This window comes from Pelobates fuscus, chromosome 4, assembly GCF_036172605.1.
Source record: "Pelobates fuscus isolate aPelFus1 chromosome 4, aPelFus1.pri, whole genome shotgun sequence".
NCBI classification, from domain to species: domain Eukaryota; kingdom Metazoa; phylum Chordata; class Amphibia; order Anura; family Pelobatidae; genus Pelobates; species Pelobates fuscus.
In genome coordinates this window covers 18,454,312-18,480,792 of record NC_086320.1, presented here as the reverse complement: position 1 = coordinate 18,480,792, position 26,481 = coordinate 18,454,312, and the positions used below count along the sequence as shown (strand labels likewise).

The window sequence follows — 26,481 nt, the reverse complement described above, 5'->3', positions numbered from 1 at the left end:
CTGGTGTCTAATCCCGACATGAAAGTGCTGGTTTAAAAGTAAAAAGATTACTAGATTTGAATTTTTATTTATTTTTTAATCTCCTGTCGCTGGTAATATATCTATATTAATATTTTAACCTGAAATCTGCTGCAGACTGGATTGATCTGTGTCCTCATGTTAAACGCAAACTACAAATGTGGGTATCCCGCATTGCGCCAAATATAAAGGCACGCCAAGCACCAAAACCACTACAGCTTACTGTATTAATGGACATTGTTGTAGTGTTTATTGGGCCTTGATTGGTATATTATTGCAGCCCAATAAAGGCAAAATATTAAAAAAAAATGGAAAAAAAATAATTTAAAAAAATCTGAGTTGCTCTGGTATTGGGAATCGGGGCATAGAGGTCCCTATTGCGCAGGCTTAGCAATCCCCATGCCCCCAGCCCCATTAAAAGGCTTCACACACGTTTACATTTAGACTAAATATGCATACAAAAGACCCCTGTAAATGTGCCTATTTTGAAGGATTCCCTGGGATCTGATCCAACTCTTATTTCTTACAGAAACCAGGAACTGGTTGGGAATTGTCATCCAATTACTGACCTCCAATAGCATTTTGTGGCAGATTTACAGAGCACGCACACATATACAACAGTATTTCAAGAAAGACTGCTCACTTGTTTCACTTAGTGAATGTTTCCATTCAGCTATTGTGCCTAAACATCACTTTAGTGCAGGGTAGGCAGCTTTTGGCACCCCATAATGCAGGCGATATAGTTCACAGCATCTAGAGTGCCGGAGATTGCCTAGTCCTGCTTTAGTGAAGGTCCTTGCTTTCTTTGCAGATTAACAATCAGGGTGAAAGGAGCAAGAAACACAGCAAGTACGCTTTGCAGAGAAATATTGTGGAATCTGCCAAGGAAAAACATCACTTTCAGCATTCGGGGCTACTTAGAATGCAGTTCAATTGATTAAATATGGCAAACGAGACTGCTGTGTGACAACACGCAGAAGTATAAAGTCAATTTACAGGATTATTGGGGAATTATATTTATATTACAACCACAAAAGGAACGTGTAGACAAGCCACTATATCTGCAACAAGGTTGCCGGCTGGAATATCCCAGTAGTACACGCTGCAACATGTCTCTAACATGTAAAGCCATTAAACAGTACATGCAGCAGCTGAGCAGAAGCCATTGAAACCCCTGAGCAGGAGGGCAGCTTCTTCACAAAATGTCACAGGACTTGAAGCCTTTCAGAACGATCTGTTACAGTTCAGAACGTGCAATGATGGCTAATAATCTGATGGCTGGCTAAACACATCACAGCAAAAAACGTCTACTGCAGCCGGAATGCCAAAGGTTAGCCACCCCCTGGTTTAAAGGTTTCATCAGAACATAACTTGGAAATCAAACTTCTGATTAAGCCCTGTGATGCTCAGTAATGACAATCCTCCAAGATCATCGGTAAATTCAATAACACGTCAGAAGCAGAGTAAACCATTATCACTAGAGAAATTGAGATGAAAAAATGAAACCAGGGAAGATAACAGAAACATTCAATTGATTTGTAGAACCAAATATCAGATCCCCTTGATTTTGGCATGTGAGCTTACAGTTAAAATGGCAATCCTGTGCTACTACACACCTCTGTTAATTAAAGGAGTCATGTCATGGTTTTTTTCTCTTCCCTTATGACCCGTGGAACCTAATGCTTATTCTCACCATGTCACTTTTTTAAATGTATTATTATTATCATTATTAACCTTGCTGTAGATCACGTCTTTGAACACTGTGCTAACATACGTAATTCTAAGTAAATATAACACTAGTGATAAAGGGAAAATGCCAGCATGTAATCAGCAACTCTACACATACAGCACATACCCACAGCTAACGCCACAACAGATAACGCAAACCACACGTTACAAGCAGAAGTGTTAGGGAATCAATTAGTGGTATTTTCACACACACGCTAATAATGACAGTCTCACTGCATCTGGTAACGAGATCTCTTTGTCACTAGCCCGATGGCAGAAGCGGATAGTTATTATGGTGTACCCTCAGGCAGACGTGAATGCTCTGTCGTCACAAGACATCATTCCACCCCACAGTACAGGGAATGGTATGGCTCTGTGTGATTAGATAGCTAACAAACGGAGTGTCTTCAATCAAAGAGCTTTAGTATTTGTTTATAAAGAGCCAGCGGGTTCTGCAGTGATATACAACAGGGTTACAGACAAGCTGGCATTTAGCAAACTCAACATGAACATACAAACAGCTACATGCTGACACGGAGTAAAATGTCAGCCTGGCCTGTTCTTGTGAGCTTACAATCTAAAAAGCTGTAGACCAGTAAAATGTATAAAAGTTGAATGTGTATTCATCAAACAATATCAGCAATCCAAGACACTTCTTGTTACTTAAAAGGAAACTGTAACTTCTCCGAAAATTACACTCTTGGATAAAACGTTGAAAACCAACTACAACTTGTGTCAACATTATTGCTTTTCAATTATTTTACAAGATGTATCAAATAACACTGGCACAAGCCAGGACACTCACTAAAAATGAGGACGATAAACCATGCTGACAAACACGTACAAAGGACAGAGCTAATAACAGTGATTGAAAGTTAAAGGATCACTCAAAGTGCCTAAAGTCCATCACGATTTCATACCTTTAAGTTTTCAACTGTTTTTTTGGATTATTTAACACTTAAAGCGATACCCCAGGTGCCAGTTTGGCTTGCAATCTATCGACTGGAGCAACAGTTGCAGGAAGTTACTAGGCTAAGAGAGTGGCGGCCAGTTGCAGGAAGTTAATAGGCTAAGAGAGTGGCGACCAGTTGCAGGAAGTTAATAGGCTAAGAGAGTGGCGACCAGTTGCAGGAAGTTACTAGGCTAAGAGAGTGGCGGCCAGTTGCAGGAAGTTAATAGGCTAAGAGAGTGGCGACCAGTTGCAGGAAGTTAATAGGCTAAGAGAGTGGTGACCAGTTGCAGGAAGTTAATAGGCTAAAAGAGTGGCTGACAGTTGCAGGAAGTTACTAGGCTAAGAGAGTGGCGGCCAGTTGCAGGAAGTTACTAGGCTAAGAGAGTGGCGGCCAGTTGCAGGAAGTTACTAGGCTAAGAGAGTGGTGACCAGTTGCAGGAAGTTACTAGGCTAAGAGAGTGGTGACCAGTTGCAGGAAGTTAATAGGCTAAGAGAGTGGCGACCATTTGCAGGAAATTAATAGGCTAAGAGAGTGGCGACCAGTTGCAGGAAGTTAATAGGCTAAGAGAGTGGCGACCAGTTGCAGGAAGTTACTAGGCTAAGAGAGTGGCGACCAGTTGCAGGAAGTTAATAGGCTAAAAGAGTGGCGACCAGCTGCAGGAAGTTAATAGGCTAAGAGAGTGGCGACCAGTTGCAGGAAGTTAATAGGCTAAGCGAGTGGCGACCAGTTGCAGGAAGTTAATAGGCTAAAAGAGTGGCGACCAGTTGCAGGAAGTTAATAGGCTAAGAGAGTGGCGACCAGTTGCAGGAAGTTACTAGGCTAAGAGAGTGGCTGACAGTTGCAGGAAGTTAATAGGCTAAAAGAGTGGCGACCAGTTGCAGGAAGTTAATAGGCTAAGCGAGTGGCGACCAGTTGCAGGAAGTTACTAGGCTAAGCGAGTGGCGACCAGTTGCAGGAAGTTAATAGGCTAAAAGAGTGGCGACCAGCTGCAGGAAGTTAATAGGCTAAGCGAGTGGCGACCAGTTGCAGGAAGTTAATAGGCTAAAAGAGTGGCGACCAGTTGCAGGAAGTTAATAGGCTAAGAGAGTGGCGACCAGTTGCAGGAAGTTAATAGGCTAAGAGAGTGGCGACCAGTTGCAGGAAGTTACTAGGCTAAGAGAGTGGCGACCAGTTGCAGGAAGTTAATAGGCTAAGAGAGTGGCGACCAGTTGCAGGAAGTTAATAGGCTAAAAGAGTGGCGACCAGTTGCAGGAAGTTAATAGGCTAAGAGAGTGGCGACCAGTTGTAGGAAGTTAATAGGCTAAGAGAGTGGTGACCAGTTGCAGGAAGTTACTAGGCTAAGAGAGTGGTGACCAGTTGCAGGAAGTTAATAGGCTAAGAGAGTGGCTGACAGTTGCAGGAAGTTAATAGGCTAAAAGAGTGGCGACCAGTTGAAGGAAGTTAATAGTCTAAGCGAGTGGCGACCAGTTGAAGGAAGTTAATAGTCTAAGCGAGTTGCGACCAGTTGCAGGAAGTTAATAGGCTAAAATAGTGGCGACCAGTTGCAGGAACAAGGTGTGTAAATTTCCACATTTAATTTTAATTTTCAAACCTCACAAATACATGTTTGGTACATAGAAGGGATAAGCAAACATAATATTACAAATACATAAGTGGAATGTATATTCATGACAGTTCCCTTTAGCATTCATTAGCATCTACATAGTCAAGTACATTGAGAAAAGTAATGTTTAGTAAGACTTAACATAAGCAATTGCATAACCACCCCAGCACCTCAGACATAGATATCAGCATCACTGGAAAAATGGCGAATAGACATCTGAGGTGTCTTGCTTTAGACCAGTGGTAGTCAACCTTTTTTTACCTACCGCCCACTAATGCAACTTTTTGGTTGAAAAAATTTCCTTACCGCCCACCAGTTTTCGCGCAAATGCGGAATATTTTTTAGAAAGGAGGGTGTTTTACAAAAAATAAATGTACGTACATTTATCTTTTTATTTCTACTTAATGCAGGTTTATAAGGTTTTTAACTTTATAAAGTTTAATGAGAAAACAATAAAGTAAATTGAAATTACCTTTACTAGTGATTAATGAGATCCTTGAGGTTGATGCTGCGAGACTAAATATTTGATATCTGGTTCGATTTTCGTAAGGAACAAACGAAGGTCTCTTTCAGTGATATTCAGACGACTTCTCTGTTTGCGCATAATATGATTTCTCATATTATCTCTCTATGATTTTTCTTGTGCGTCAGCTCATCTCCTCTCCCTCCTCAATTCCCCTCCCCACCTTTTTTTCCCCCTTTTTTCTATTTTTTAACCTTCCTTGTAGCAATGCCCAGTAGGAAGGCTGAGCTAGGTAGCCCACTTACTATATAGTCCACTATAACAGACAGACACACGTACAAGACACACGTACAAGACACACATACAGACACACATACAGACACACATACAGACACACATACAGACACACATACAGACACACATACAGACACACATACAGACACACATACAGACACACATACAGACACACATACAGACACACATACAGACACACATACAGACACACATACAGACACACACACGACACACATACATACACACACACATACATACACACACACGACACATACACACACACACGACAAATACACACACACATACACACACACACACACACGACACATACACACACACACACGACATACATACACACACACGACATACATACACACACACGACATACATACACACACACGACATACATACACACACACACAACACACATACAGACACAAATACAGACACAGATACACACACACGACACATACATACAGACACACACGACACATACATACACGACACATACAGACACACACGACACATACACACACACACACACACACACATACACAAGACACACACGACACATACAGGAACACAGACAGACACACATACACACAAGACACATACATACAGACACACACAAGACACACATACCAACAGACAGTCACACATACATACACACACACAAGACACACATATATACAGACACACACACACACACACACAAGACATACATACAAAGACACACACACACACACATTATATTTAAGTCACCCTCCTGTTTCCTACCTTTTAGATTCAGGAGGGTGACTTTCCCTGGGGTCCAGTGGTGGCTCAGGTGGATGGGAGTCAGAGTTCCCACTCTGACTCCCTGGTCTTCCTCCCGCGCGGCTCTCAGGGTTAGCTGGGAGGAGTGATGTGCAGTCACTTCCTCCCAGCTCTGCGATGTCATCACAGGGGGCCCGGTCGCGCTGTTAAAGCGCCCAGCGCTGACCGGGCCCCCTTACAATCCACATCCATCGGGTGGCCCTGACAGCATGGGCCACCCGATGGACCCCTCCATATGCGGCCCCGGCGGTTTGCCGCGCGGGCCGGAGCCGCAATTTGTCACGGCGGTACCCAGTCGCAGGGGTACCGCCGGCTCGCACCCGCCCGCCCGGTCGTCAAAACCTGGAAATCCCTACCGCCCACCTGAAATCCTAAAACGCCCACTAGTGGGCGGTAGGGACCAGGTTGACGACCCATGCTTTAGACTATTAATTCTCTGTCTTTAAAGGGACTCTATAGTCACCAGAATAACTACAGCTTATCGAATTTGTTCTGGTCAGTAGAATCATTTACTGCAGGCTTTTTGCTGTAAACACTGTCTTTTCAGAGAAAATGCAGTGTTTACATTACAGCCTAGTGATACCTACACTGGCGGTCACTCAGATGGCTACAAGAGGTGCTTTCTGGGGCAATACTGCACAGTGTGGCTGACATTCAGTGTCTCCACCCTCTGCATGGAGACACTGAAGGCTCCTCATAGAGAGGTGTTGATTCAATGTATCTCTATGAAGAGTTGCTGATTGGCCAGGGCTGTGTTTGTCTCTTCCCCTGATCTGCCTCCTTGACAGTCTCAGCCAATCCTATGGAAGCATTGGGATTGGCTTAGAACAACACTTCTGATGATGTCAGCCAAGCAGGCAGATCAGGGGCAGAGCCAACAGCTGCAGATTTGAACAAGGAGGCATTGGATTTAACACTAAAAGGTCAAGAACACGTTTGTGTTCCTGACCCTATAGTGTTCCTTTAACTAGACACATGGACAATTCCAAGGCAGTAACTTCAAATTCCAAATAACTTTCAATCATGCTACTTATTGAGACAGTGGCAAGTTTACCGTATGTACACTGGAGACTCACACAGAAAATATGAGAATTATGAATATTTTGAAAATACGAAGCGCACTTTAACCCCACTCATTATACAAGAAGAATTAAAGGCAGGCGGTAGGTGGGCTACACATTAAGACCAGCGTCTGCATTGGTTAATAGCTTAAAATTACCCTTCTGCATTATTCTACCGGATAACTTGTTATTATTCAGTAATGTTCCCGTTGAATGCAGCTCAGTGGGACTCAGTACTATGACGCTGCTGTAGCAATGGTTCCAGAATACATAGAGAGAGATTCCAGCAATATTTAAAGTTGCTACATGCACCCCAAACACGTCTCAAGTGGTCCCTCTGATCTTGTGTCTCACTAGACGGAGAATGGGAAGCGCCTTCACTACCTGCAGCTGTGGAAGACTTACTGCCATGGCAGCTGCAGACAGGTGAAGCTGCCCAACATCTGGGAAAGAAAAAAAAAAGCTGCTGAACGGATTGATAAACGTTCAACACCAAATAGTTTTTAACATGACTGTACCTTGCTAGGACTATAGCTAATGTTTGAACCCCTTTGAATCCAAATTCTCTTTAATTTCTTTAAAAAATACATTGTATGCTTGGAAGGAAAACAAAAGGTGGACAATGGCAAAATAGCTGTTCACATAAAAAGTTTAAAGACTAATTGAACTCTTTATTTTTAGTTATTTCAACAATATGCTTCACACAAGGCAACCAGCCGGAACACACTAATGTTAACATAACTTGTGTTTGCCTATCAATAATTAAAGGGACACTATAGTCACTAGAACAACTACAGCTTATTGAATTTGTTCTGGTGAGTAGAATCATTACCTTCAGGCTTTTTGCTGTAAACACTATCTTTTCAGAGAAAATGCAGTGTTTACATTACAGCCTAGTGATAACTAAACTGGCCACTCCTCAGATGGCTGCTAGAGGTGCTTCCAGGTGCTTCCTGCATGCAGACACTGACCTTTCCTCATTGATTCAATTCATCTCTATGAGGAGATGCTAATTGGCCAGGGCTGTGTTTGAATTGTGCTGGCTCTACCCCTGATCTGCCTCAGTCTCAGCCAATCCTATGGGGAAGCATTGTGATTGGATCAGGCCACGACTTCTGATGATGTCAGAGGAAGTTCACAGGCAGAGGCAGCAGCTTCAGACTTGAATACAAGTAAGATGTTACTATCTTTAGGGAGGCAAAGGGTGCCAGATAGTGGTTTTAACACTATAAGGTCAGGAATACATGTTTGTGTTCCTGACCCTATAGTGCTCCTTTAAAAATGCACTTTGAGAGATAGCTAATTGGCAGTAGAGTTTTAAAGGCTGGATCTATAATTGCTGTTATAAATGTAGTGTATAAGTGTAGTCAGGGTGCTATGTACTATGATCATAGTACAGGCTTCCCCAAACTCCGGCCCTCCAGATGTTGCTGAACTACAACTCCTATTATTCTATGAATGAAATAGATAGGCTGAGAATCATGGGAGTTCTAGTTCAGCAACATCTTGAGGGCCGGAATTTTGGGAAGCCTGTACTATGATCATAAAACTCCCTGCTGTACAAACCATACACTGAGCGTTCTGCACAGAGGGCAAGTGTATTCAATGTAAAAACTGTGGGGACGATTTGATATCCTCATTAGCCGAATTCAAGCCAAATGTATGGAAGGGAAAAAAGGCTTGGACCTCCTTGACTATATCCATGGTGACCAGATTTGATGACACTATGCAGCGTTGTGATGTAACATTGCGACAGAACGAATACATTTACCAGCATGCTAACAAAATGTATATATTCCAATTGCTTTTGATTACCGTATATACTCGAGTATAAGCCGACCCGAATATAAGCCGAGGCCCCTAATTTTACCCCAAAAAACTGGGAAAACTTATTGACTCGAGTATAAGACTAGGGTGGGAAATGCAGCAGCTACTGGTAAATTTCTAAATAAAATTAGATCCTAAAAAAATTATATTAACTGAATATTTATTTACAGTGTGTGTATATAATTAATGCAGTGTGTGTGTGAGAGTGCTGTGTGTGTGTATGCAGTGTGTGTGTATGCAGTGTGTGTGTATGCAGTGTGTGTATGAGTGCAGTGTGTATGAGTGCAGTGTGTATATAATGAATGGAGTGCAGTGTGTGTGTGTATGAGTGCAGTGTGTGTATAATGAATGCAGTGCAGTGTGTATGTATGAGTGCAGTGTGTGTGCATGAGTGCAGTGTGTGTGTGTATGAGTGCAGTGTGTGTGTATGAGTGCAGTGTGTGTGTGTATGAGTGCAGTGTGTATGAATGCAGTGTGTGTGTGTGTGTGTGTGTGTATAATGAATGCAGTGCAGTGTGTGTATATGAGTGCAGTGTGTATATGAGTGCAGTGTGTATATAATGAATGCAGTGCAGTGTGTGTATGAGTGCAGTGTGTGTGTATGAGTGCAGTGTGTATGCAGTGTGTGTATAATGAATGCAGTGCAGTGTGTGTATATGAGTGCAGTGTGTGTGAGTGCAGTGTGTATGAATGCAGTGTGTTTATAATGAATGCAGTGCAGTGTGTGTATGTATGTGCAGTGTGTGTATGTGCAGTGTGTGTATGTGCAGTGTGTGTGTATGAGTGCAGAGCATTGGTGGGGGGTGGGCATTTTATTAATTATTATTTAATTATTATTTTAATATTTTTTTTAAATGTTATTTTTTTTTAGGTAACTATTTTTTTTTTATTTTATTATTATTTGTATTATTATTTTTATGTTATTATTTTAATTATTTTTTGTTTTATTATTAATATTTGTATTTTTTCGTCCCCCCTCCCTGCTTGTTAGCTGGCCAGGGAGGGGGGCTCTCACTCCCTGGTGGTCCAGTGGATGGGCTGTAGGAGGGGGCTGTCAGGAAGCTGTTACTTACCTTCACAGCAGCTCCTGTCAGCTCCCTTCTCTCTTCTCCGGTGCGTGCAGCTCCCAGGTCAGCTCCCTCTGCAACTCTCGCGGCCGCGCGGAGCGTTGCCACGGTAACCCGTGGCAACGCTCTGACCCCGCGGCTCTCGCGAGAGTTGCAGAGGGAGCTGACCTGGGAGCTGCACGCACCGGAGAAGAGAGAAGGGAGCTGACAGGAGCTGCGGTGAAGGTAAGTAACAGCTTCCTGACAGCCCCCGGTCCATGTCTGTATTATGGCAATGAAAATTGCCATAATACAGACAACTGACTCGAGTATAAGACGAGTTAGTGTTTTTCAGCACAAAAAATGTGCTGAAAAACTCGTCTTATACTCGAGTATATACGGTATGTTTAAATGTTTGCTTTATGTTAAATAATCTGCTAAGAAGAGCACATTGATTAAATGATATAATTGCGTGCAGCTTCGATGCATTCTGGGATTGAGCTGCAAGCATTAAGCTTTTCACAGCTCACAGGGACCTGTGAGGCATTCGTTTTGACAAAACATTCTTCAGGTGTAAAATGATTTTGTTACATTTTAAAATCCAATACCATATATACTAAAATGATTTAATCAATATAGCCTCAATGGTCTCTTCCCACGGTCTCCATCTCTGTGGGGTAGGTAGCACAACAGCCAATCATGGAGCCAAAACAAAGAACCACTGCTGTAGTCTAGATCTCAATGGCAGTTTTCAGTATTGGGAACCTGGGGGGAGGGTGGGCGCAATCACTGCCTGTTTGACAGCTCCAAGATCTCTGCAGTCAGCCAAACAGCTATCCCTGCATGGCACGGTTTAACACAAGAGAGCCAACAGACGTTCCATACAGGAGCTTCTAGCTCTTCATAGAATCATTAACAAACAATTTGACTGCTTACATTAGTAATAGGGTTTGCCAGGGCGTTCGTGGCACCTAAATCACTACAGCCCACTGTAGCCATTTTTAGTGTTCCTTTAACCCCTTAAGGACACATGACGGAAATATTCCGTCATGATTCCCTTTTGTTTCTGAAGTTGTGTTCTTAACCCCTTCAGGACGGAGTCAATAGTGCACGTTCTGATCAAAACAAAACGTAAATAAAAACTGGAATTTGCGCTATATGTCTGTTCACCCGTAGTTCCCCTCTTTCAAATTATATGCACCCACACTTATTATATATCATTTTGTTCAGGAGAAACAGGGCTTTAATCTATCATTAACTATTCATATATGGAACATCATTTATTATGAATAAAAGTAAAAAAAATGTGAGAAAATAAGATTTTTTTTTTAAATTTGCATTTCCGTCTGACATTTTAACTGTGAATGTCATAATACTGTTAGGTTTTACTGCAAAAAAAATGCATATATTTGTAATCAGCGATGTCTCACGAGTACAACAGTACCCCCCATTAACAGGTTTTATGTTGTTTTGGAAAGTTACAGGGTCAAACATAGAACATTACATTTTCAAATTGAAATTTGCCAGATTGGTAATGTTACCTTTGAGACGGTGTGGTAGCCCAGGAATGAGAATTACCCCCATAATGGCATACCATTTGAAAAAGTAGACAAGCCAAGGTATTGAAAGTGGGGTATGTTTAGTCTTTTTTAGTAGCCACTTAGTCACAAACACTGGCCAAAGTTAGCGTTCATATTTGTTTTTGTGTGAAAAAAGCAAAAAACGAATATTTGGCCAGTGTTTGTGACTAAGTGGCTACTAAGAAAGACTGGACATACCCCACTTGCAATACCTCGGGTTGTCTACTTTTGCAAATGGTATGCCATCATGGGGGTAATTCTCATTCCTGGGCTACCATACGCTCTCAAAGGCAACATAACCAATCTGGCAAATTTCAATGTGAAAAAAATGAAATGCAAGCCTTATATGTGACTCTCTAACTTTCCAAAACACCATAAAACCTGTACATGGGGGGTACTGTTATTCTCGGGAGACTTCACTAAACACAAATATTAGTGTTTTAAAACAGTAAAACATATTACAACAATAATATAGACCATAAAAGTGCAGTTCGCTTGTAAAAAAATGCAAAAAACGTCACTTTTACTTAAAATATCATCATTGTAATACAATTTACCAATTTGAAACACTAATATTTGAGTTCAGCGAAGTCTCCCGAGTAAAACAGTACCCCCTATGTACAGGTTTTATGGTGTCTTGGAGAGTTACAGGGTCAAATATAGTGCTTGCAAATTAAATTCTCTGCACTTTCTCCCTGTGTTGTCATGCATGTCAATCAAATTTTAATTAATCAAATCACATAATTACGTTAAAAGATTATTTAAATATACATGTAGAATTTTAATATATATGCATTTATAGGTATTTAAATTCTACGTGTATACTAATGTAATCTTTTATGTAATTATATGTATTTATCTATATATATATATTTGCGGTTATTTGTATTTTATATATATATAGATATATATAGAATGTCATTCTAAGTGTATTTTGTTACCGATATATATATATATTAATAACAAAATACAGTTAGAATGAAATTACATATGCATATATAATTTATATTAAATTTTGTTTCAATATTTTATTTATTTATTTTATTATTTAATGTATTTATTATTTTAATTATACGTATTTATATATAATATATATATGTACATCTATTATATATATATAATATATATACATATTATATATATGTAACGTCATTCTAAGTGTATTTTAATATTAATATATATACTTATATACTTATAATATATTAATATTAAAATACACTTTGTATGACGTTACATATATATAATATGTATATATATTATATATATATAATATATATACATATTATATATATATATATATAAAAATATATTTAATTTATTTTTACACTTGTCTTTTATTTATTTTTTATACTTCCCACCAGCAGGGGGACTGTCTGATATTTCAAACAGTCCCCCTGCTGGCAGATCCACAGCCAGCTATAGGGGGCCATGTGATCGCTCTTTGAGAGCGATCACATGGCCCCCGGGGGCCTGATTTGCCGTGGGAGGGCTGCCTGGGCTGTGAGGCAGTCCTCCCGAAGCGGATCGCGGCGGAGGTAAGTATAACTTACCTCCTGGGGCTGCAAGCCGTAACGGCGTTAAGGGGTTAAGGACCAAACTTCTGGAATAAAAGGGAATCATGACATGTCATGTGTCCTTGAGGGGTTAAGGGGTTAAGTAAAGTAGAACCGTTGCATTTGCTAGCTGTTTGACTAATACCATGCATAGAAGAAATGTTTTTTTGTTTTTTATGAAGTCACACAGTGTAATTTTTTTTATGACTGTCATTGATTCTGGGCATTATGACATGGTCCGGCTCACAAAATGTAATCAGTGAGACTCGACACACCCACTGCAACCGTAACTAGCATATTTTAAATAATCTATTTGTGCTGCATTGACACAGAGCGGCCACATAAATCAGTATGGTTTAGCTTAATCGCTGGAAGAACAAGCAGCATGGCATTAGATAAAACGTTGCACTTCATGTAAAGACTTATAAGAGCCCAATGTATCTGGCCCACTGCGGGAAGCAAACAGCAGTGCCTGATGTCACGTATCTGGAAACATCTAGAAAGGATCAGAAGAATTATCAAAGACTTACAGTCGATCCCTCAGCTCCTGCGAGTCACTAGGGGTCCCCAGGGACCGAAGGATTCTCTCCAAAGACTGTACTGTCGGCAAAAGAGGAAGAGAGAAGAACAAGCTGAATCGTGGAGAAAGCAACCTCTCTTCACACGCAGAATAACTTAATACAGCCTGTAGTCTTGTAACATGCAAAAATAAAACCATAACTACTCTGGGATGAAGGTATAATCCTAGATATGACCCCCAATGTATTCTTTAATGCAATATCCTCATCTTCAGATTTAATGCAATATCCTCATTTCCAGCCTGAGCACATGAACTATAGACTATCGAGTATAAACTAACCATAATTGTGTTCCGATTTGCATCATGCCTTATGAGAGCATGTGATCGGCTGCAAAAACCATCCAAGGTCCAATATAATGCCACAGTGACAATAAGGATAACTCTACAATTTGGATAAAATCACAATGGATATGTATATAAAACCTTAGTCCATAAATAGATCATAAAATATACTGTCCATGTAACAGTCCAAAGTGTATCAGCTTGCAATAATGCAACTCAGTTTATTCCTGCTATGATGGAAAAGTCAGGATATTAGGATATTAGGACGTGGACTCGGACCACCATTCTTGCGGAGAAGCCACTTTTGCACATGTTCTTATGAGTGTATTTTATCCATATTTTATACAAATAGATTGTTTGCAGAGAGCACCAAGTCTCTGTCATTTATATTTTAGATCCACTGGATCATCCAGCATCACACCTGAGTATCCTGAAGAATATCTTATATCTAATACTTGTGTACATGTAATGTATTCCGTAAAGATACAGTAATATACTATATTATTCCAGCCACTCAGAATATCCTGACTTTGCCATCATAGCAGGAATAAACTGAGTTGCATTATTGCAAGCTGATACGCTTTGGACTGTTACATGGGCAGTATATTTTATGATCTATTTATGAACTAAGGTTTTATATACATATCAATTGTGATTTTATCCAAATTGTGGAGGTATCCTTATTGCCACTGTGGCATTATATTGGACCTTTTGCTATTTATTCTTTTTATCAATTTTGCACTGTTTCGTAGACCCTCCTTTTGTATGTAATTGTGTTTTTACCGACTCATGGTTGGAGAGTAGAGTTTTCACTCGCTCTTTTTTCTTTTATCTTTAACTGATCATATATATATATAGCTGACTTCTAGGAATAAGCCAAGAGCATTCTGGGAAACTATATCTACCAGAATGCTACATAGGTAGCAGGACTGAAAAGCCGCTCATTCAGTGATTGTATCTTGCTATGGGTTCACTCCCATCACTTCACAACAGTTTGCAGTTTAGGGAATAGACTTAAAGTAAAGTTAAAGTAAACAATACCAGTAACAAAGCAGAAAACAGATACTGATAACAAGGAAATTTGTGTGTAATACCCACCATTACTGTTTATTCGAAACACATCTCCGGAGGCAAGTTGGAAAAGTTCCTGGAGTTCATTTGGGTCCACCTGGGTAGCTGGAAACATAATTTAATACAAATGTTAAAACAAGCACTAATTTGAAGAATGTTTTACTTAACAATAGAACAAAGTAACATAAAAGCTTACAGTCTCAAAGGAAGATAAAGCACATTTTTATAGCAATGTATTTTTTACCATGAAAGGTGTCAAACTCTCTTTGCATTATATACAAAGAACAAGAGACAGAGTGAATGTAAAACACTGTATTGATTTCCAAGTTAAACAATACCAAAACACATGAAAGCACAAAGCTAGCCCTTCGATCAGCTGGATACTGTGCACACCAACTGTGACCGTAGCAAGGAAAGAAACAGGCATCTTTTTTTTTTTTTTAAACAATTGAGCCATTTTACTGTTGGGACGAAAGGGGTTAATGAAGAAAGGGAAGGGGTTAATACCTGCTGATAAAAAAGACATGTGGCCTGTGATAAGAGGGGTGTCCATTTCCCAGCCAATGCAGCAGTCGTACACTCCGATCGATGCATATTACACTACAGAAAATGCTACACTAGTAGGTCACAAGAGCATATAGAATTGTTGGGGGTAAATGGTAGCTACCTTTACTTCTACCTTCTTTTTTGTTATTTATCTCATTGTTATTGTGTTTTAACAGTCATCTGTTTACTTGTTACTTATTGCAATACATTTACCTTTTTATTTAACTGTTCATAGGTGTGGTTGTATTTTGCTGCTATTCCTACTGTTTTAGCCGTTTGTGATTTATTTTATGTGTTGTTTTAGGATAGCAGTAAAACGATTCAAGTTATCCTGGTGTTATATACTTTTAAATTATATCTGTATTGTTATGCACATTAAAGGGGGAAGAAAACACAGTCAAGCAAAATTTAATTTGGAAACATAGCACAAAGGACAAACATGTGAGATAAATGGTTTAAGAAATCCCTTTTAAGCAGAGATTATTAGTTTTATTAATTGTATGGCGTCAAGGAATATGTTGTCACTTTGCACATGGAATAACAAGTAGAAGTACAAATTCAATTATCTCACCAGCAGGAGGAGATCTTTGTTTATTTTAAACATTAAAAATGTTTGTTTGGTAGTTTTAAAACAAAAACAAATACAGATAAAAAGGTCGGTTTGGATGGTTGCACACCGTAACAGGACTTGCTGTAATTTCACTAAAACCAGCTCCACAGGTTGACGTCGTTGGGCAGATTCAGCACTGCGGAGAGCATCTGCCATCCCTAGTGTGTGGCGAGTCGCTTTATCACTAACAAGCAGAAAAGACACAAACCACACATGCTCCCTTCCGTCTGATCTCATGGAAGGACATGGGAGGCAGAGGTAGGCTAAGCTCATCACGGCAAAGCCTCTTTTTGTAGTTTTACCCTTTTCTTCCATTGTTTGTGGCTGGGAAATAATAATATGGTGTCTAAAGGCATAAGAGGCACATTCCCTTTGAAATAGCTCTATTGGAAACATGTGTTAGGACAAGCTATATCTTTAACACAGACTGGATTTACAGCTGAGACACTGCCCGGCGACATTCAGAGACCACCGATTACCAGGCTGCAGGGCCTATTCACGTGTGAAAAATAGCAATTATAGAAAATGTAAAAAGGAAAAACAAACACTGAGAATTCTCTGAAATAAAAGCCAGCGCAACACAAAAAATACATGGGTTAGAGATTTAGTAACAAGCTTTATTAACTCACACATACATGGCTATTCACATAACAGAGAATCCAAAGGGAATTTCAAATTGCAGGCCAAAATAGGCAAACTAATTCCAATTGGTATTCCCAGCAATTCTCACTGAATACTGTATGTAGAATGGCGTTCCTGTACACCTAAAGGGGCACTCCAAGCTTTACAACAACCTACTGTTTATGATGCAGAGAGTTTTTCTTTTAGATTTGTAAGAAACTCTGTTGCCGTATTCCCACCACCTCACGGAGACATCACCTGGGATGAATATGTATCCTCCGGCAACGTCCCAGTACCTGTATTGAGTATGAGTAATCTAGACTGAATGCCGATAGTGATCCCATGACTAAAAGCTACACTGCTGATAAAAACAACTACAAACTCTAAAGCAGGGTTCTCCAAAATCTGCCCCTCCAGATGTTGCTGAACTACCACTCCCATGGTTTTCTGGCTATCTATATCATCCAAGGAATCATGTGGGTTGTAGTTGAACAACATCTGGAGGGCCAGAGTTTGAAGAACCCTGCTCCAAAGGAAAGAACAGCTATGTAGTGAGGGATAGATAGCCGAGTAAAATTTCAAGAGGGTGGCCTGAGACCTTCCAGCACCAATTGCAGTTCTGCTTGGTGTCACTTTGCAGCATTTAAAGAAGTCCAGAGGCATATCATGGTTTCAGCCATAATAAAGCAGAATAAAAGGAAAAACAAACATATGTTCATGCTTATGGCAGACCAGTAAACAGTGTTAGCCAACAGATCTCCATTTTTCTGCGAAAGCCGTTTGATCCCAGTGTGGTATTCAAGCTTGCAGTAACATCTTTCACTGGGTTCCTTGAAATATCAGCTTATATACACAACATACAGAATCATTTTAAAAACCTTTTGAAAATTGTTGACGAAGATGCAACAATTCATGGAGAGTGCTAGAGCCTAGAAGCAGTAATGGCCAATCTTGGCACACATAGCTGATTTTGAACTACATTTCCCATGATGCAATTAGTGGGGGGGCGTGTCCGGCAGCCGAGGAAGATGGACGCCTAACTCCGGAGCTCCTCGTGGCACCCGCAATAACACTGCTATAATACCGGCACCAAGCCCGTCCACACAAAGATATGGGTCGCACTAGGAAGCAATCCGACCCCACCGGCACCCCAAGACCCTCGGGGCGCGAAGGGGAGCATTCTATCCGCTCTTACCTCCAAGCCACAACTCGCGCCCGTTCACCACAGCGGGAGGAGGAGGCCGCAAGCCAGGACATGGATTCCTTCCCCTCCACGCCGGCTAGGATGTCACCAGCACCATCCACTGCATCAGAGGTACAGCCCCCACAGGAGAGTGAGTGGAAGGCCATACTCCCTAATCTGCTCACTAAGGCAGACTTTGAGAGCCTATCTGAACGGCTGGGCCGCGTGGTGAGGGAGGAGGTGGCTCAACTCCGCACTGACCTGACTAATGTGGAAGCCCGGATGTCAGTGGTGGAGTCTGAGGCCAGGTCACTCCGCACGGACTTGGAACACACTAATTCGGCCGTGGCCAGCCAGGAAGCGGACACAGCCAACCTAGCCACGTGGATAGATGACTTGGACAACCGCGGCCGCAGGATGAATCTACGGATCCGCGGGGTGAGAGAGGGTGGCCCTGCAGAACACATACCTGACACGCTGCAGCGCCTGTTCGCCCAGATACACAAATGCCCAGACTCGGCATAGTCAGAGCGCATAGGGCACTGCGACCCTTGCCGGGGCCGGGAGAACCGCCCAGAGACATTGTGTGCTGCCTAGACAATTATCAGCTGAAAGAAGACATACTGCGCACAGCTCGCCGCATGGGTACCATCCGCTTCGAAAACCAGAACGTATCAGTATACCAAGATTTATCCAGGTACACCCTGCAGGCTAGGAGAGCCCTACGCCCAGAAACATCCGCGCTGCAACAGGCAGGAATACCATACAGATGGGGCTACCCATTCTCCCTCTCGGCCAGGCACGGCCCAGACCAACTGGTGGTGAGAAGGCCTGAAGATCTCCCGGGTTTCCTCCGCACCATGGGCCTCCCACCGCTTCAAGTTCCAGATTGTCTGGCAAGATCGTTTTTCCAGCTCCCGCCAGGACCGCAGCAGCCGCGCAGACCGGACCAAGGTCCTCAAAGACCCCAGCAACAACGCCGCAGGGACCGGAGTCCGGGCCCGGCAAGGCGCGAACAAGAGAACTAGCAGGCTGCCAGCCGGAGAAGCGGGAGCCCTAGGTTGAGAACCTGCTAGCAGCACAGAGGACTTGCAAACCGTGAGTACTACTTGGGGAGACACGCAGCCACGAACTGGCCACATAGACCAAAAATGGGGTGGGGAACGGGGATACGGGAACAAGAGTCCACGACACACCACGCAACATGGGGTTTCGGCTCTAGGGCACTAATCCGCACTTGCTGAGCCATGGGGGGGAGCTGCTCAGGACACTTGGGGAGGGGGACGGGGTCCAGCATCTTCACTGGCATTGCGAAGGCCGGGCAGGCATACAAGTACTCTGAACTGCTACTGATATGCTGTGGGCTGTTGGACTGGGGGCCACACACGGCACTTAGCTCGGGACACAACAACGAACATGCCCACGGTGAGGGGGGTTAGAAAGGCACCCCGGGTTACTTTGAGCCGAAGACGGACGGACTTTCCCACCAAGTAAGGTCATGGACTAGAAGCGATACTACTAAGGCATACAGGGACTCTCCCTTCGGTTGCCTGCCTACATACCGGCTCCTGACTGTTTGCCCACTTTTACAATCTAGGCGCTCCTTATCAGCCTACTTTGGTTGGTTCAGCATTGTCAAGGTTTATATGTATTTAATTTCGTGGGTAACTTAACTGACCATTACGCACTGCCCCCTTCTGTACATTTCTACACGCTGTCGGCGTTGGACGGCCCGCGTCCCTCGCTGGGGGTGGGGCAGAACGGGAGTGACGTGGGGGGGGGGGGCTGCATACGCTCAGGGGAGGGGGGGGATGCCTGGGAGGGTTGGACACGAGAGTGGGTAACGGAGGGGGGGATAGATAGGAGACAAGTGGCCGAATACCGGACGGTGGAAGCTGGGCGGGGAAAGAGGCCAGGTGGCAATAAGAGGAGACGTGAGATAGACGCCCCGAGGCAACACACACAGATGTCAAGGGGGGTGGTAGGGAGGGGGACGGGAAAGGGGGGAGGTATGAAGAGGGGGGGGAGGAAACACGGGGGGGGAGGGGGGTGAAGGGAAAAAAAAAAAAATACATGAATGATGATTGCATCAAGACAGACCTAGCGACAGCCCAAAGATTGGCTTGCCTACAAGGCCTTGCCTTAACTACTTTCATTGCAGTAGATATAGCAATAGGAAACCCGACAGACCAGGGTAGAGGCAACCACGAAGACATACCGGAGTGATGGGCCGCAAAGAGCCTAACCTCCGAACATGCTAGACATAGCCACTAGCCTGAACATTAATATACACTCACCCCGTAACCCCACGAGCACACAACCACCTACTAACCACCCAGCCCCGCCTGCAACACAGCTACGACGCGCATGCACCCAAGTAGGAACTCCCAAACTGAGGCCTCGCCAGGGACATAATATACAGACCGAGAGACACCACAGTAAAACAGAGAGCTATTTAAACATAGAGACGCGACACATAGCAATATGCATGGCACACACACGCAGACCCACATATGCTCTATACAGAAAGGACGGAGCGGCCGCTCCACCTACAAAGCCACCAAGGGGACGAGTGACTGCACTCCACATACCACACACGGTACCACATTCCGCGCTGCCACGGAATCGACGGACCGAATCTGGTCGGACAGATAACCAGACTCCCCCACAGGCATAGGACAAAACAGCCCCCAACTGGTAGGGGACACATCACTCCTGACACCGACACAGGCACCCCACTCGGGGTGACCTAGGGACCGGTAAATCGGGACGCTTGTCCGATATCCTAGACTTAACAGACCTAACCGACAGTAAACACAGATACAGCTCCATTCTGAACCCAGACGCACCACCGACAGCACGTAGTGACACACGTACACACAAGGCTAGCCCACTTCGCTCCCTGGACCTCGCCCGGACGATGCCGACACCGGGACCGGGCGGATACGCTAGGGAGGACTTATGTATGGTCTCCTACAACGTCCGCGGCCTGAACGTTAGGGAGAAACGCTCCAGACTACTGCGCGACCTGAAACACTACAAAGCCTCGATAGCGTTCCTCCAGGAAACGCACTTCCAGGAAGGCAGGGCACCAGCCTTGAAGGATCGCAACTATCCAATGGGATATTTCAGCCACAACCCAAACCGACGCTCGCAGGGAGTATGCATCCTCTTCTCCCGCCATGTCCCGTACGTTGAGCAAGCCACCGTAAGATGCAAACAAGGCAGGTACCTCTTCACGAAAGGCACAATTCTAGACCAAACGTACACGTTCGCTAATGTGTACGCTCCGAACACGAAACAATACCACTTCCTACGTGCCGCATTAAACACCCTGATGAAATTCGCGGAGGGCACCTTGATCATGGGCGGAGATCTTAACCTGGCGATCCATCCAGACCAGGACTCGACGGCCTCGCATGGGAACACACCATACAACAGGCACGCCAACACACTTCGCCTCCTACACCTCCACCAGCTGGCGGACTGCTGGCGGGCGCTACACCCCTCCACCAGGGATTACACGTTCTATTCAACGACACACTCGACCTATACAAGACTGGATTACTTCCTGATGCCTCACCGCAACCTAGCCCTGCTCAGTGCCGCAGAAATCCTACCGATGACATGGTCGGACCACAGCCCAATCCGCATACGGATGAAGTCACCGCTACACAGACCCAGACAAATGTCATGGCGATTGAACGAATCACTGCTCTCAGACATCACGGTTGTAGACCAGATGCATCAACACATCCAGGAGTACTTCGAGGACAACGAAACAGACGAAGTCACCCCACTGACGTGCTGGGAAGCGCACAAAACAGTTATCCGGGGCCGGCTCATCGCGATATGTGCGACCCGTAAGAAGAGGGCGATACAGACGATACATGAACTCAGCGCGGCAATTGAGATCTTAGAGGCCAGACACAAACGCACCCTAGACGCGACGACATACGAAGAACTCCAGACCAAGCGGTCCCAACTCACCACACACCTGAACCGCGCAATCCAACGTTCGTACCAACATTACAAACATATGACCCATGAACACGGGGACAAATGCGGGAGACTATTAGCGAATCTCCTGAAGCAACGCAGGAGCCAGCTGTATATACCGAAAATCAAAGATGCACAACAACACCTCAGACACCTACCGGAACAGATTTCGACAGCGTTCCATGCGTACTACCAAAACCTATACAGTCTCCGACATACAGATCCGGAGCATCCGAGGCCCCAAAAATTGGAAGACATCCGCAGATACCTAGCTGCGGCAGACATACCAGGAATAGGGGAAGTAGACCAGGAAGCACTAGAAGCTCCTATAACCCCAGAGGAGGTAGCGCAAGCCATCAAAAAAGCGAAAACGGGCAGAGCACCGGGACCGGATGGCCTACCCCTCCAATACTACAAAACCTTCGCTGGAGCCTTATTACCGAAACTCATTGCTGCGCTGAATTCAGTCCAGGACGGGGCCACACCAACGGCCCAATTCACCTCAGCGAACATTACCCTTCTTCCAAAGGAAGATAAGGACCGGACACTATGCCCCAGCTACCGCCCGATCTCCGTTCTTAATACGGACCTCAAACTGCTAGCGAGCGTGATGGCGGCACGCCTGGCACCGCTGCTGCCCACCGTGATCCACCCGGATCAAACGGGCTTCATACCAGGCAGAGAGGTGCGGGACAACACCATCAGAGCCCTGAACCTCATAGTCCACGCGAAAGCACAGAAGGCCCCAACTCTACTCCTGTCCACAGACGCAGAGAAAGCGTTCGATAGGGTGGACTGGGACCTGATGTTCGAAACGCTCCGCTCCCTTGGCATCGGGCCCAAGTACATGTCCTGGGTGCAGACGCTGTACACTACCCCAACGGCGCGCATCCGGATCAATGGCGCACTGACAGACCCGTTTCAGATTCACAACGGCACCAGGCAGGGGTGCCCGCTCTCGCCCATACTTTTTGCCCTGACGCTGGAACCCTTTCTCAACAGGATCAGACGCAACACGGAAATCCGAGGACTGATGGTCGGAGAAGTACATCACAAAACTCTGGCCTACGCGGATGACATGCTGTTCGTGGTCACGGACCCGGAGACCTCCCTACAGGCTATTCAGATGGAATTTGACATGTACGGCAGCATCTCGAATCTCCGCATTAACTACGCGAAATCGGAGATACTGAACATAACCGCTAACCAAACTCTCAAACGCACGATCCAAACACAACACGCGTATCGCTGGTGTACACACCGTATGAAATATCTAGGGATATGGCTAACGCCTAACCCGTCGGACCTCTACACCCACAACTACCTCCCAATGCTGAGGAAGGCGACAGAGGAACTGCACAGATGGGGAACCTACTACATATCCTGGCTGGGTAGAGTGAATGCGGTGAAAATGACATTACTGCCGCAACTACTCTTTATATTTCAAACGGTACCCATCAAAGTCCCACGGACGTTCTTCCTGGCGCTCAACCCCTTCAGCAGCTTACCTTATTCCAGCACCGGCTCCCTCGGCGCTGGTGACCTCTCCTCCCCCGCCGACGTCAGCGGAGCCCTCCCAAGTGCCGCGTGCATTCAAGCTGTCAATAGGAAAGCATTTCTCAATGCTTTCCTTTGGACGCTCTGCGCGATGGAGGCATAATATGCCTCCAGCGTCGCAGGGGCTTAACCCCAAATGTAAACATAGCAGTTTCTGCTGTTTGCATCTGAAGGGTTAAAACCTTGGGGACCTAGCACCCTGACCACTTCATTGAGCTGAAGTGGTCTGGGTGACTATAGTGTCCCTTTAAATTACTGCAGACGGAGCGGGCGTTCCAGAGTGCACATTGAATGTTGGTAAGTGAGGGTAAAGGGCAGGGTAATGTGATGAGGTTTGTGGGGTTTCTGGTTTCCTTAGTGTGTGTAGAGAAGGTGAAGGGCCCTGGATTGGGAGAGACATCACCAGCTGCTAGAAGCAGGAAGAGAGAAAGTGACAGGATGAGGATTTTCATACTACATCACTAAAGAGTATCTCCTAAATAGTTAAAATCATGCTCTTCCTCCTCAATGCAGTTTCATTCTTCTAGCTAGTTTCTGAAATAACCTACTAATGCAGGCATGTTACCTTTCGCACTACCCACCAGCATCGCAACATCGAGCACTCTTACCCGTATTCACACAAAGTGTAGGGATAATAGTTTTCCTACGTAAACATGGTTGACTAGTCACAAGTATGAGTCTGGCGAAGCGGGCAATATTGTTTCAAAATTTTAAGATGCAATGCTAGATGTAGCCACATATCACTGGACTGTTATCCTAAGGATTATTGTAGATACTATTGCACCAAGTGCAGTCACAGTGATCAGGAATTGTGGGTTTCCAATTCTAGCTAGTGTAATTATGTATTGTTTCGAGGCCCTGAATGGGTTTATCGGCTCATTGCAGGACATCCTAGACTGTACTGAAAGATCTTGAAGGAAAATGGTGTAAACTTTAAACTAAAATATTTAACTTAACCCATTTCAAAATTGTAGCACTAATTCAAAGATCCCACCCAGCTTTACAGGAGCAAATAACCACCCTAAAAATGTTCACATAGCTTTAAAATAACATTTACCAAAAACATGTACCAACAGAATGTGCAGATCAAAAATAAAATAAAAGACATTGAATGTGTTACCATCCCATCGTGACCAAATTAAATTCTAAAATAACATGGCTGAGGTCAGACTGCGTTACGATCTTGCTTTAAAGGTGTGTATTGGTGTACTATGCTTGCAGTTGGGATCGCTGGCATTATACAGGTGGATTAAGCTGAATGATGATATACAGTAATTTAGGCTTTCTGGTTGATATCTCTGCATGCAAAAAGCTAGACTTTAATTTAGAGAGAAAATCAATTAATAAGATGGATGCTTGCTGCACGTTCTAAATCTGTTTCCCTGGATACAGTTACAGAGCTGTATAAAAGGTTTTACAGTCAAGACAGGACATTTTATATAACAAAACAGAAGCCTCTTAAATTGTGTTTTAGCAGGTCTGTGTCCAAATACACAAAGCGAAGAGCTAAGAATGGAATAAATTACATTTTTTTTAATTATTCTTCATGTTAAAGGATTTTTTTTTTCAAACCTTGTAACACGGCACATGATCTGCATAAACCTTTATAGTACTGCATCGTTCTAAATCACTTATCTAAAGTAGTATGTATGCGTGACGCCAAGCCTTGCAAATGCCAGAGACAATCCATTTTCGAGCAAAAATGATAACATGCTCGTGATTAAAAATGTCTACCTTTCATGGTGTGTTACACTTTTTGGCTCAAAGGTTTATGGTATAAGTCAACGGCACTGAAAATTAAGGAAGCATGCTGATTGGCTGAGCCACTTCCTGGAGAGCAGTGTACATCCTGCAATACAGAATAGTGAAATAAAATACGTACAGCATTTACTGTTTGACAAGCAGAATACAAATTGTGTTTTCTGCCTGAGGTTGTTCTATCAGATTGTGTAGAGAGTTGGATTATCTGGATGGTTTATTTTAAAAGCAGAATATAACAGGGTAATATTTAATGTAGGTGGTAACGGCGTGTTGATCAGCGGAAATCTCACGCAGCCATTTTGGAATCCAGAAGGATATTTTTTTCCTGTTTGTGACATATCTGTAAAGGTCTTAAAACTGTAAGTTTACTGGGTTGTTTTTTGGTATTTTTTTTTTACTTTCTATTCTCGAATATTGGACTGTTGGGCTTAAGTCTTGATTCAACTAACCATACTGATTTTACTTTATGGAATAATTTGGGTTAAATCTGCCACGTTACTGTCAATTTGACGAGCAATTCGGCAGACTCTTCACCAGCTGAGTGTATCCATAATTAATGTACCAAGGCAACGAGACTGTCTATTTTAATCTGCTTTGAATACATATAAAATCAACCTTCTTTATTTGGATAGGTAATCGCCTCTCCTGTTCCTACAAGATGTTTCAGAAGAAACCTCATCATTTTTCAATAAAACAAAAAAAAAAAAAATATATATATATATATATATAGATAGATAGATAGATATATCAGCAGCACTTTCACTTTTAGCAGTGTAGTTAAACCGTGATACAGTGAAATAAAAAGCCTTTAGGTAGATACTTTACAAACAATCCAAATACGGAAATATCTTCGAAGTGAATGAAATCACGAACAGAATGGATAGTGATCCGGAGTGGCTGAGTGTGAAGTGGGGTAGCTGTGTGTGATGTTATCATCAGGTGCTGCATGCAACTACTGTTCTTCATGCTATGTGAATAAACTATGTGACTTTAACACTAGTTAAACTTTAAATACAAAATAATAAGTTGATAATACTACTGTAATTGTAATTACCATTTCAGGACATCGACACATTTAATGCTGAACAAGTTTCACATTTTAATGGCTGCTACTGAGGAATCAAACACAGAACAGAATAACTAATCAGAATCTCAGGTGATCAGCGCAGGGGATACAAAATGGCTGTTTTAATGTCCCCGAGTGCCTAAAGGAAGCTGTACTGGCTTTAAGTAGTGTCCTCGCTGAAGAAAGAAAAAAAGAAAATGTAAGTATCTTTAGATTGCAAGCTCACATGCTAACTAGGCACACTGTATGAAAGTGCTTCAAAG

The 26,481-nt window shown here is 43.3% G+C and overlaps 1 protein-coding gene across 5 annotated transcripts in view; it reads right to left on the bottom strand.

The window, feature by feature from the left end:
* TSNARE1 (t-SNARE domain containing 1) overlaps positions 1–26,481 on the bottom strand; it is a 420,326-nt gene that overhangs the window by 273,308 nt on the left and 120,537 nt on the right. For 4 of the 5 annotated variants that reach the window (XM_063451002.1, XM_063451003.1, XM_063451004.1 and 1 more), the window contains exons 4-5: positions 14,903–14,980; positions 13,473–13,542 (exon numbers count right to left, since the gene is read on the bottom strand). In XM_063451002.1, coding sequence (XP_063307072.1) covers positions 13,473–13,542; positions 14,903–14,980 — 148 coding nt within the window. Of the gene's footprint in view, positions 1–13,472; positions 13,543–14,902; positions 14,981–26,481 lie in introns of those variants that run through there. The other variant, XM_063451006.1, reaches the window with a different exon arrangement.